Here is a 13,350-nt window from a genome sequence, read left to right as displayed (position 1 = left end):
CTGGAGCTGCTGACCTAATAAATCTGGCTTTTTACTATTTCTAGGCTAGAAACATACTATACTGTATCACACATTTTACTTCTTGTACTGACCCTAATTTGTCTCGACCTTAATAATCAGACTGCAACAACTGTACAATTTAAAAAATCAGATTAACTTACACGGTTCAATTTTCAAAATGAACACCAACAAAAAGGATGAAGTATGTCAGCTGTAAAGCTAATGGAAATGTGTGAACTGTAACAAGGTACACAACTATACACAGAGTCCTGGTTTCACCAAATAATAATTATAAACACACTTCATGTTTTCAAGAAAGGCTTTTGGTTGAATAGTGGACTTGGAGACTCAGGGAATTCTGGCTTCAGCTCCTAATCCTACTATAGAATGATTTTGTCTTATTCAATAAATAATCAGTTTCTCTGAGACATTTTTTTCCCCTAAGTAAAAATGGGAGCATAACAATTTCCTTCGTCACAGAAGTGTTCTCCTGTTGGAGAGAAGATTTGGACATGAATGTGCTAAGTATTTAAATAAAAAACAGAACGATTAGTTGTCCTCGGTTACAGAAAGAGCTTAAAATAAGTCTTAACAATCAGATCTTTAATAGCTTAGCAATTTGAGTGTTATTAAGAATAAAACAAAATTTTTAAAAGTAAACAGTTACAGTTAGCTAAGTATTTTTGCAGTGCAAGAACGGATTAACAGAAACTACTGAACTCAGTGGGCTCAAGATCATTCCTAAAGTTCAAGGAAAAACAGCACAGAAAGTTAAGTATTCCTGCCATATTTCTAAAAGCACAGTTAATAATGTTTGAACTCCTTCCTAGCTTTTAAATATTTTTGTTCGCAACACAAATTAGCATTGTTTGCTCTTAATGATTTTCTCTCGGAGGATCTGCTCCCTGCATCCTGCCAATTATTTCTGGCAGAGCTCAGCCAGGCTATCGAGCGATCCTTCTCTGCCGTTTGTGGAGACCTGCCAGAAGAGGCCAAACAGGAGTCAAGACTTGATTTAAACAAGTCTTAGTGTCCATGCAGCTCCCTGATTAGCTCCTTTGGCTAGTTCCCACCATAAATTAGATCGCAGAAGCATGCTCTAGGGTGGGCAAAGTGGGAGAATGGGAGGAGGGGAAGGTACACTAGGTATTTGACCTGATAGATATATGAAGAAGGATTTTAAGTGCAGGACTAAAAGTAATCAATTTTGTCCTGCTCAGATTGTGAAAGGCCACTTTTCTACAATTCCGGCAAATACAAAGACCCTCTGAAACTCTCTGCCCCTCTAAACTCTCTGCCCTAATAAAACTATTAAAGCAACAGAAGACTTTGTGAGGATTCCTGAACCTCCCTTAGACCAGAATACATTTCAAGAATCTTGCTTCATCTGAATTAACTAAAACTCATGCTATCACTGTAAATTAGCTTCCTTTCTTCCCCAATTATGTTTTCAAAATTTCATACCTTTAATCCTTTGCATCACTTCCCAGCAGAAGGCAGGCTCTCTCATAATTTGAATTTACAGAAATTTTGGGCAGAATGATAGCAATTTTCAGCAGATCTAATGCTGTTAAACTGTAAGGGTTCAGACAGAAATTTTCTGAGCCAGCTGCCTGACTCTGGCTGATATGTATGTTTTGATACCAAATCCAGCAAACGTGGTACAAATCTGTTCTGAGATGAAATTAGGCCAAGACACAGTAGGAATTTCAAAGATTAGCAAAATTGTGTTGTAAATGATGATTTTGGGAATCTCCAGTATCAGACATTTGGCAATGAAAGGGACGTCATCGTGTCATGGATTTGGCACTTGGCATCCCCACACAAAACCAGGCATGCAAAAACCTTAGCAAAAAAAAATAAAATTTTGTGCATATCTTACTAAATTTTTATCACTTAGGAAGTTAAAATTTCTAAGGATTTCCTCACAAGCAGGAGCTGAGATGTAGAAGGTTCCACTTCAAAGATTGTTAAATAAATTATGTTTCTGCAGGACTAAGGAAAGATGCTTTTACCTACTGAAAGCTGGAGAAGAGTCAATGGTAGGATCAGTGATCCCTCCTAGGGATCCCTGCTGAAACCACTTTTATTCAACATTTTCATGAATTACCCAGAGAAATGAGAAGGTGGTGAAATCTCCAAGTATGGGGAAGATACTAAACTCTTTCAGGTAGCCAAGTGCTGCCCTGATAATGAGAAACTGTTAAGACTTCACAGAAGTGGTCAAAAAGGTGACAGAAGAGCTTCATTGTAGACAAATGTAAGGTGATTAATTTAGGGAAAAATAATCTAAACTGTGCCTGCACAGTGCTGAACTCAGACTTTACAGTTACAAACCAGGAAAGAGATCCTGGAGTTGCCACTACCAGTCCTGAAGCAGCTCAATGTGCAGGACAAGCCAAGGAGGCCGAGAAGCTGCTGGGCATCCCCAAGAATGGCACCAAGAACATGAGAGCGAGAGCCCTCCTGCCTGTCCATAAAACACCAGTGCACCCACATTTAGGGTACTATCTGCAGTTCTGGGTTTTGCAACTCAAGGACAAAGTGGAGTTACAAAAGGTACAGAAAAGGGCAATTAGAACGATTAAGGAAAGGGACAAACTGCTTTGACATGGAGAGACTAAAAACGCTGAAACTCTTCTGTAGCCCAGAATCTGAATCTGCAGACTACGAGTGAAAAACAGGAAACTAGGCATAGGAAAAGGAAGGGGAAGGGAGGCAGATTTGGGTAACAAGTAAGATAAGTGGCAGGAATGCACAAGGCAGATGAATTGGGCAAGAATTAGGATGGTAAGATGAAAAATAAGTAGCAGTTGGGGTGAAGCAGAAGACGTGGGAGTGACAGGCACAAGCAGGGGTTGGGTTGAAGAATGTCAGGAAAATCTGGAAAGGGGAACAGGGAGAAGTATCCAAGGCTGCAACAGAATAATTTCTACAAACCCAACATTTTTCATCTTGAGTCTGAAAGTAAACTTGAAATTCCAGAACCTCAGCACTGGGAAAATCTCTCAGTAGTGGCTGGTCAGAAAAGAGAACCATAAACTTGTTTCTGCTGGTATTTCTTTGCCTTAGTGGGAGGGGACACCATATACCCAAACGTACCAAATCAGCTGGTAACATATGGTCTCAATAGGATCTGATCTTTTCAATCATTTTGTGTCACTCCATGTGAATTAAATTGCCTGAAGTAACACACTGAAAAGGAATTTCTCTGACATTTCTTGATTGCCTCCACAGCAGGTTTGAGGGTACCAAAAACCAAATAAAAAACAATGCCAGTTCCAGTATTTCCTAAGTTTAAGTACTAAAAATTTCATCTTGCAAGTCTTGTAAAAGTTTTGTCGTGTTTTGGCATGACAATACATATGAAGTGGGGTAGGGGCTGGCAGAAGGTTGGTAGGTGGAAAGGAAGGGAGGAGTAAGGCATAACAATGAGACATATTTCTGAAGTTTTATAAGGCTATTTCTGTGACATTTCAATGAATCATTTTCTAACATCAATAAAACTTACAAAATACTCAAGCCTGTTTATAAGCTGTTGCAATAACGGATAATAAACTAACAAGGGATTCCTTACATCCCTAAGAGGGAGTTGTCTAACTCCACATATGCTACTCAGTATACTGTCTTCATGGAAATACAATAGCTTTTGTTCCATTTTAAAAAATTAAAACTGAAAAAAAAAACCATCTCTTTTTGAAAATATCTCCCTTTTCCAGTTGAAATACTAGTCCCATTTGTGGTAAACACTCTTTAACCCCTGTAGAAAAGTGGGAAGCTCTGCACAATTCTGATAAGATCAGTTTTACAAAAGAGTGTGTCTAAACACTGCTTACATGAAAGATTTCAGTTTACAGGAAAGAAAGGGAAATCCCCACTGAAGGAATTGCACAAGATGTACCAATTACAAGGTAAAACATTATGACATAAGGATATTTTTTTAGTTTGGTTTCTGATGACCAGAAAAAACGCAAAGACAAGACTTCAACACGCTGCACTCTGCACATGTAACTGGTGTCAGGAGACAACAAACTCACTGCAGCCACCTTATACGGACAGATATTTTTAGCACAGGTATGAAAAAATACAGAAAGGGTATTGAAAAATAGAAGGAACACTTGTAAATATAAAATAAAAAACACCAGGCACAACATTACAGAATCGATCACTTTTTTTCTCATCAGAAGAAAACAGATTTCCTTTGATGAAAACTGTGACAAATCTAATTCTATGAGCAGCCTGTGTACTCTTTAATAAAAATATTCCAAAACAGAAAATAACACTTTTACTAAAACATATGTGGCTGAAAATTTTACCGAAAGCAAAATCAAAAACATTGGAAATTAAAAATGTTGAACTATGTAAATATATTTGTGGTTTCTCATTTAGAATTTACCCTTTTGACCTCATGCGTAAGTAAATAAAAGTTTTTATTCAAGATACTATCAAACTAAAAATCTTCTAAGTTGATTAGTCACATCCAGATATAATTCCATTCATACTTACTTAATCATATCAATAGTTTTGCCTTGAATAAGAAAATATTTCATAACAGCAAGTGTGATTAAATACTTCCAACTTGAAGTGCTGGAATTGTGCAATATTCTTCTGAAACCTCTTGCTAAAATACTCTTTGAAGCCACTTGTGTCTTGTCCTTCATTTTAAAAACATGCAATTAAAACAGTATTTATATAAATCTTCTTCCAGTCTTAAGCAGCCCTGTATGTTCACTTAGAAAGACATTATCCACCTTGAGCAGCCAACATAAACTCCTTTCTGTATATATTTCTTCCAAAATTATGATTTATTACACTGCCCATCTTTGTGTTTTGTATTACATTTTTGTAAGTGTTGGAAACCAAAGAAGAGAGTAGGAAATACCGTATTATATCAAGAATATTCATTAATGGGATAAGTGTCTGAAGTATTTAATTTCTTTGTTAACAGTATTTCTATGTAAGATAAAACTCTAGGGCAGAAAGAAACCTATTCTATTGCTACAAAAAGAACTACCAAGTCAATTAACTGCTTCTTCTTCCTGTGATTTAAATGACTGCTCATCTTAAATTCAGTGATGTAAAACATCAAATAAATCTTAATAATAGCAGCACTGTGTTCACTACACACGAGTCCTCCAGTCCTCTGTTCTCATTACCCTCCAAGTATTTCACAATTATTTTGAACAGATGAATGGGAAGAGCTATCTCACTGTGACAAGGCTATCATCTCCGGCGAGGAGAACTTAAGATCTGTTTAATAGTTTTGATGTTCTAAATGCCTTAGACATAACTTCATGCAGCTGTTGTTTCACAACTATCCTCTCAGGTTTGGTTTTGTCTTGACTATTTCATAGTAAAGATTGTATGTAAGCTTCTTCTCTTTTTTTTTTATTAAGTCGATAATTTAACTTTTAGCCTTATTTTCTGCCTTATTTTAGCTTATTCCACTTACTTTAGCCATATTTTACATTTTTTATTTACCTTTCAGAAAAAAAAAAATATTTGGGTTCTTCTTCCTGTAATGCATATTCTTCATCTCTCTCTTTCCTGCACTGAGGTTTGTTTTTTGTTTTTTGGTTTTTTTTAAGTAAAGCACAATATGAGACTGCTTTAACATGATGAAAAAGAAACTCACTCATTTTACCATTTTACTTGCAGAATCTAAATTTGGGAGATTAGTACTTGTACACAAACTCTCAAGGAAGTTATGACAAAAGAGAAAGCTAAAGAATCTCTACTACAAATTTATGGTTTTGCTCTTAAAAACCATGTGCATTTGACCTTTGAACTTGAAGCTAAATGAATTTCTAATATTATTTTTTTTAAATTTTGATTTGATTTACTTGCATCTTCTGAAGGATCACAGTGGAGCACATCAAGTTATATATCAACTTTTAAAAAGCATTTTAAAAACATCATTCTTTCCTGAAGATAAGCTGTCACATGCATTACAAAACAGTTCTTTAATTATACAGTTTCATACTTAAAAAAAAAACAACCATGAGGTCTGTGTTATTGACAGCACAAGATAGCTGCAGAGCAATAAATAGATCAGTCTTTAACATTTCATTTTATCATCATGACTCAGTGTGTGGTTCAATGTCTCATTCAGTAGAGCCATCAAAACCAGAATTACAGAAAGACCCATTTCCTCCTAGGCTTTTCCATGCCATGGGGCTGTATTCCTGACGCTGCACTGACTGGTGGGGTGACCTTCAGAAAATCACTTTCCCTTTCAGTATCTGAATTTCCTCATTTGAGATGCCTTTGTTGGGAAAACACACTAAGAACTAGAGATTAAAAACAAGGTATATATGCAGTAGTAATTAAGTAAAAGCAGGTTATCTGGTACTTAACAGTGCACAGACCTGTCAAGTCTTTAGAACATCTGCTGGTCTTGACACAATGGTACCCATGATAATGACTATTGTTAATACATGAATATCACAGAATCACAGAATGGTGGGGGTTCGAAGGGACCTTCGGAGACCATCTAGTCCAACCCCCTGCCAAAGCAGGGTCACCCAGAGCAGGCTGGGCAGGAATCAAAGAAGCTGGTTTCTGTATAGATGCTGACAAAGAATGAGGAAATCCAACATCAGGCAAAGAAGGATACTAAAAGCAATGGACTTCTCTAAGTTCATTCATCATCTGCTACGTGCTCTCAGTGATTCTCCTAACAAGGAACTAATTTTACTGACCTTTTAAAGAAAGTCCAAAATATAGTCAATATATTTAATGGAGTTGTATGTACAATCAAAAGAAAAAAATACAAACAGTAGCAGTGAAAGAAAATAATCACGTATAATGGGGTTTATTGCTGGTTCTCAACAGTGCCTGGAGCCTGATAGTGGCAATAGTGATGGACAAAGGCGCAAGAGAGAAGAGAAGAGCAGAACTTGCCCTGTTGCTACCCAGGGAAGGTTTTACAGATGCCCTCCATTACACTCCTAGAGAAGATGATCTCTTTGCATTTAAGTATGTTCTGTAGTGGTATTACTTTCTGTACAGTAAAATGACAAAATTGCTGCTAGAAAAAGGGACTGCTAGATATTTAAGCATATCAAAGTGAGCCCATATTACAAAAGACTCAGAAAGGATGTGAAACTTCACTTCCAAGTACTTATGAAATAAAGTAGGCTTAATGAAACTTCTGCTGAAAATGAGTAAATAGCACATGATTACACTTTCCTTCTCTATTTTAATATAAACTCCTTGATCTAATGAGTTGACTTCAATTGAGAAATTACTTCTGTGACCCTTATTGTTCTGCCCTACAACTTCTTACAGGATATTTTTGTTTGGTTCATTTAGATTTGGACCTTACATTCACCATTTTCCACCTTGTTTTCAGAACATGAGTTCAAAATAAGACTCAAAGTGTGTATTACTAATTACTTACAAAACCCCTTTTCATGGCCCTCTCCTCCTCCCAAAGTAGTAATAATGAAAAACAAACAAACAAACGAGTAGAGGCCATCAGTAGTCTCCCAAGGAAGACCCCAAAGCAGGCATTGGTCTTGTTGCAAAGGAATAGTTCAGGACTCAGCAGATCTGGCATAACCACATGTAATCTTTGGGATTTTGCTTTACAGAAATTAGGAATAGTACTGAATTTCCCATTGTCTGTTCTGCATCTAGACTATAAACTATTCTGAGCAGGGATTACTTCTTATCATGCGTATGTGTAGCACCCAGTCTGATGGGATACACATCTTAATTGAGATCAACAGAATTTATTCCTGCGAAAATTATGAATGCATACATAAATATGAATAATACAGCTATGGGAACAGATTGGTGGGTGGGGAGGAACTTGAAAATAGACGCAATAGGAATAACAAAGCAATCACTCAAGAAAACTCTCCAAACAATACTGAAGATTTGCCTAATAACTATGCAGACTGCAAAATACAGGTAGGTGGCCTTAGTTTCTAGAAAATGGAAACATAAATACACACATGAACAGTACACAGTGCTACAGACATTGCTCACAGAATATCTACAGCACAAATGTATGCAGAATTTCAGATTTCACAGCAGAAATCAAGATATTGAATTATTTCCCCTTGTTTTTAATTTATGTTACATCCAATTTTTTAAAAGTACAATGTTGTTTTTCTCTTTGTAACCCTCCAACAGTTGTCTCATTGCAGCAAACATCTCCAAATGTCAGTTAAAGGTTCATTTATTTCCTTGCTGATTTCCTGTAAAACTCGTGACTCAGCACATCGTCTGAACCTGTTACTCTGTGTACTCAAAGGCCATCGAACACTTTTGCAACCGCGCTGCAGCCGCGCACTTTCTACCTCCTTTTCTGTGAGCAATGTCGAAGTCATTGCTGAATTGGGGGTGATCATCACCCTGGTACTAAATTCAGCCCTGTGTGTAGGAATGAATGCAGGCACATACACCTTGCTCACTCTGCCAGAACTATTGGTCATACTTATTCACTATAGATGAAAATTCTTTTTTCTCTATTCACTATAGAAGTATGCTTTTTTTCCTCTCAATAGTTCTGATATTACTACAGTCTTGAGTAATTCCCTTGCATCACTGCCCTCCAGTAATTCTTTTTGAATGAGATCGACTTTTGATGATGTAGCTATCTTTTCAAATGCAACCCAGAATCATCCATGTGTTAATTTTTGAGTATTTACTAGAAATGTTCGTAAGACTCTCCTTTTCACATATTTATGATGAAGCCTTTCAGTCTGAATGTCTGGCTATTTAGCATCATAGATTTAGGACTAAAATTATATGCCCTTAAAAAAAAAACCTTTCTCACATGACTTCTTCCTATTCGGTCTCTGAATTTCTGAATTTCTGAAGGTTTGGCTTCTGGGTTTTCAGAATATCTTTTGTTTCCTAATGTAACTACATTGGTTTCTGGAAGCTACTTATAAAGTTTTTTGGGTTTATTTGAGGAGGTATTCAAAATACATACTTTAATTTTTGTGTTTAATATTGAATTACTTTAAGCTCCTGCATTTAAAATGAAGAGAGTGATTTACTGCAGGTTTGAACAGAACCTACTTGAATACTGCAGAGCATATCTCTATCTGAAATAAGGAGTAAATTGTACTCTCTAATTTGTTTTCTTGGCATGATTCATCCCTTTACAGGCCTCTCTTCTGTCATTTCATTTCCAGTCTAGATTTCTTCATACAAGAAAGTTTTTTGTGCCTTTAATAGTTTTTCCTGCCTCTCTCTGAACTTTACTTTAACTGCCTTCTCTTTGAAGATAAGATCCCTGCAGATGAATACAGCATTCACGGTGAGGATACATAATTTGTATATAATGTCTGAGCTTTCTCTATTCATTTTTAATATGATCCTTTTCTTCTTGCTGTACCGAGCCCGATTTTGGGGACCCAAAACCAGAAAGCACTTATTGTTTTAGGCTTTTCTTGTCCGTTTGTTGGTAACAAAACAAGGCAACATCTTGCTGGAGACGTTTAGGCTGAAATTATTTCTGCTTCTAAAGAGTTTGGGAGGAAAAGTCTGCGATCAAGATGGCTTTATACAATGAAGCTTGTGTGTTGCTGGGATCAGTTCTTGGGAAACTCAGAGCTCTCCTCCACAAAGTTGTTCTAAAGAACACAAGTGCAGAACGACAAAGCCATCTGACTGTAACATCTACTTGGCCTCATGAGCTGTGTCAGTGTTTTGAAGTGTATCTTATACTGACTTAAGTAAAAAAATTTCTTACAGAAAATAATTTAATTTATTCTTCTGAAATGCCTTGATTTTCTGTACCAGCAGCATCTCGTTCCACTTGTTGTGCTTGTGCCAGGCTGTGGGACCTGGCTGGCACTTCCCAACGTCCAGACAGGTTTTGAGTTTAATCATGGCAGGGGGGTTGGAACTCGATGATCTTTAAGGCCCCTTCCAACTCTAACCATTCTATGATTCTATGATTCTATGATAGTTTAAGTTCTCTTTTCGGTAGACATTACCCCTGAACTTATCTGTGCTAGCTTGAATTAATCTAAGGTAATGCTTACCACAGTTCACACAGTTTTTCTACTCTGGTCTAAGTTAATTTAAAAAAAAAAATTACTCAATAAAATAAGTTACTGTGTTATGACCTTTATTCTGAATGGACCCCTAAGTCACCTCAAATTTACTCTCCTATATGGCAAAATGTGTTACTTATTCCTGTTCTTTATTTTATCCTCTCCTGGTCCATATTTAATTGCTTTTTGAAATAAAAGGCTTCTCATGTGCCATAGTTGGGGACTTAATTTTTCCAAATCTGATAAAGACTTTATTATCCACAACGATTTCAGATTTTGTGCAATGGGTCAGGAGACCAGACTAATTCCGTAGTTCAATAGCACTCTATTGAAATTATTCTCATGCTTAGAAAATTCAACAATGTTAACTTGTTCACCACCTGAACAGAAATACTTTAAAGGCTTTCTGAAAGCTTTACGGGTTCTGGCACTCTAATTCTGAAAATTATGTTTCTGTTCATTAGGGATAAGTTTCATTTGCACAGCTTTACTCCCCGTGAGCAGGCATTTTACTAGGGCTACTTGTGGCCAAAGATATTGTGCAGGAAGTGCTCTCCAGGTCTATGTTCTGCTTTAAGATGTGTATAGAGACAGACTGAAAGGGAAAATAAGGAAAGATATGGTTGAGAAAGGATAGTTTGGAAGAAAAAATATCAGTCTGTGACAGAAGGGAGTGTATTCAATTTTCTGTTCTGACACACTTTCTGAAAGCTCCTGTACAAATCACTTCAGCCCAGATCCACAAAGAGAACAATATGCTGATCTTCCACTGAAACACCTGAGAGTTAAGGCCACAAAGATATTTTTGTGGAAGTAAGTCTAGTTTTTCTGGGTCTTCAGTACCCATCCGCAAAATAGGTATTACTGCAAACCAGTATTTTCTTCTAAAGCAGTTCACATATTCCCCAGTAGTATCCACAGCACAGAAGAATTTAAAGACAGTACTGGCTGTGTGGGATATTACACAAATAGACAGGAGAAAGAGAGACCTAGAAAAATACATTTCGGACCCAAAGTTGTACTTCTCTCTAAAACAAACAGTCCCAGTGTCTCAGCGCTCACAGTTTCTCTGACACACTGCTGTGCTAGGAAGATTCCAGAAGAGCAAAACCCTTAGTGGCTCTACTAGCATGGGAAAAAGAAATATAACCAGCAAGGGTATAGCAACATACCCTCCCTTTCAAAAATTAATAGAAAGAGGAAACATTTCTACATTTGAAACAGAATCAAAGATTTTCTGCCAAAATATTGCTGTCATTAAGTTTCATGCACTTGATTTATTGCCACTTCCTGCTGTTCCTATTTAAACTCTCCTTTCCAGCAGGCATGTAATCAAAATCATATTAAGTGTTCCAACAGCTTGCTTGTCCTGGCTATTTATAGTAAATATTTACTGTTAGATACTTTAAGAGAAAAATAAAGTCCTACATATGACAATTATTTGGAAAATACTGATCAAATTCAGTTGGATCAACACTTCAGTATAGGATTTGACGTTCAAGGCAGAATTATACTGAGTCACATTTTGCTTATTTTTAGCACCTATTTCATATTGCCTCACTATGAATCCACAGCGCAGTTGAATCCTAGCATGTCTCAGAGATGTGAAGCTAACAGAGATATTTTTGCTGCATCGAATTATCTCATTAGGTATGAAAAAAGTTTTCTCTATACAAACTCTCATACTGGTGAGAGCAGTCGTCATTTGCTCAAATTAGTCACAATCTATTCTAACAGACAGTGTAAAAAGGGTCTCAGGTTCGATGACAGCAAAAGTTTTTGAAAAGCCATACTTTGGAATTCGGAGAGTTTGGAAATTCCACGTCCTGCGAGAAAATAAAATGTGTGTTAAAAAGTTCAGTAACATAAAATGGAAATCACCGTCTACGGTGTTCAATAGTCTGCTGAACAGCTGGAATTTTAAGGCTACAAGATTGTAAATTAAAGAGCACCCAAGCCATTTTTCAAAGAAACACATTAATACAGGAAGCTTGTGACAGTGCCAAAGCCCCTTATTTTTGGGCTTTTCAGGACTTGAGCCTCTCATTTCATGATTAAATTGTCAGCTGAATTTATTTTGTGCTGTCTCAGTATACTGAAATTGTACTCAAGCAGATGATTTAAGAAGACATCACCACAGAGTAGCTAAGTGGAAGGCAGCATGAGTACACATGCCTCCACGGATGAAGCTAACGAAGGTTTCATGTATTAGATACACTAATTGTGAAGGTAACGGATAGCAGTACAAAGAGCTCAAAAGAAACAGGTATACTGCCAGAATCTACTTCATTAAAAAGAAATGGTGCATCTCTATGGTTAACCTCTTACTCTGGTAACAGTGAGTATAAAGAATCCAAAAACGAGTCATAAATGTAAAGGTTCGTGCAAAGCAGTGAGCAGCTTGCGGGGGGGGGGGCGCGGAATCAACTGATTGCAGGGAACGGAAAATCCCATCTGTGAGCACTGATGAAGAAGGTCTACGCTGCTCTTCTGACACAACTGCAAGCAAAAAAAAACCCCATACAACATAAACTAGGTAGTGAGAAAAAAAACACTTCCTAATAATCCCACACAGAAGATTGTCTGTGAAAAGGGCACGGTCCTAAGAGATTCTGGGATCTTTAGCTTGGCTTTGTTACTTGTGAACACAAAGCTTGGATAAACAGGGAGACAAAGGCAGAATAAACCTCCTTATATCAATGACCTTTACTCAGCAGCAGCGCTTTAGTTTTCCCAGGGTTGAAAATAAGGTGGCTTTAACACAGCCAGCTGGCAATATCATCCAAGCATTACTTCACGGGAGATGCTGAACTTTCAGGTTCTTCTGAGTAAAGAGAGACACGTCTGTATTTCACCAGCATACTGATGAGTCTCCTTTCTAAATTCTGAAGCAGTGGCTCTACAAGGCATCGTATTAAACTACCTGGGAGGCAGAATATGGCCTTAAGGGCTGCTGCATTTCAAAACAGTTGATGATGACATACAGTTGTCTGCCAGTACCTTTTAAGCCCTTTCTCAGAAGTGCAGTGAAGAGCAAGAAGAATCGCCTCCAACATATCAGCAATGTCCCTCATTCACCAAAGCAATAAACCACAATCAAACAGGCTTTCAGACATTCAGCAGAAATGTGATGATGAGGCAACGTACATCTGAGAGTGAAGAAACTGAGGCACAACCAAGGCACCTAGTACAAAAATGAGAGGAAAGCCAAACTCAGTCCAGAGCCTTTCCAAATGTCACTGACGGGCAAATTCAAACTATTCTCTACTCATTTTTTCCAAATGGATGAAATCCTGGTATTACTGAAATGAAAGGCAAAACTCTCCATTTA

The 13,350-nt window shown here is 37.2% G+C and overlaps 1 protein-coding gene across 4 annotated transcripts in view; it reads right to left on the bottom strand.

Annotated features, from left to right (window-relative positions):
* NSMCE2 (NSE2 (MMS21) homolog, SMC5-SMC6 complex SUMO ligase) overlaps positions 1–13,350 on the bottom strand; it is a 131,065-nt gene that overhangs the window by 23,258 nt on the left and 94,457 nt on the right. Inside the window, exon 4 of one of the 4 annotated variants that reach the window (XM_074144795.1) lies at positions 9,033–9,043. The exons of the other annotated variants lie outside the window; for them this stretch is intronic. Coding sequence (XP_074000896.1) covers positions 9,033–9,043 — 11 coding nt within the window. The remainder of the gene's footprint in view (positions 1–9,032; positions 9,044–13,350) is intronic. 4 annotated transcript variants of the gene reach the window in all.

Source organism: Numenius arquata, chromosome 3, assembly GCF_964106895.1.
Source record: "Numenius arquata chromosome 3, bNumArq3.hap1.1, whole genome shotgun sequence".
NCBI lineage: Eukaryota > Metazoa > Chordata > Aves > Charadriiformes > Scolopacidae > Numenius > Numenius arquata.
The sequence above is the reverse complement of the archived record's forward strand: the minus strand, read 5'-3'. Positions and strand labels throughout refer to the sequence as shown.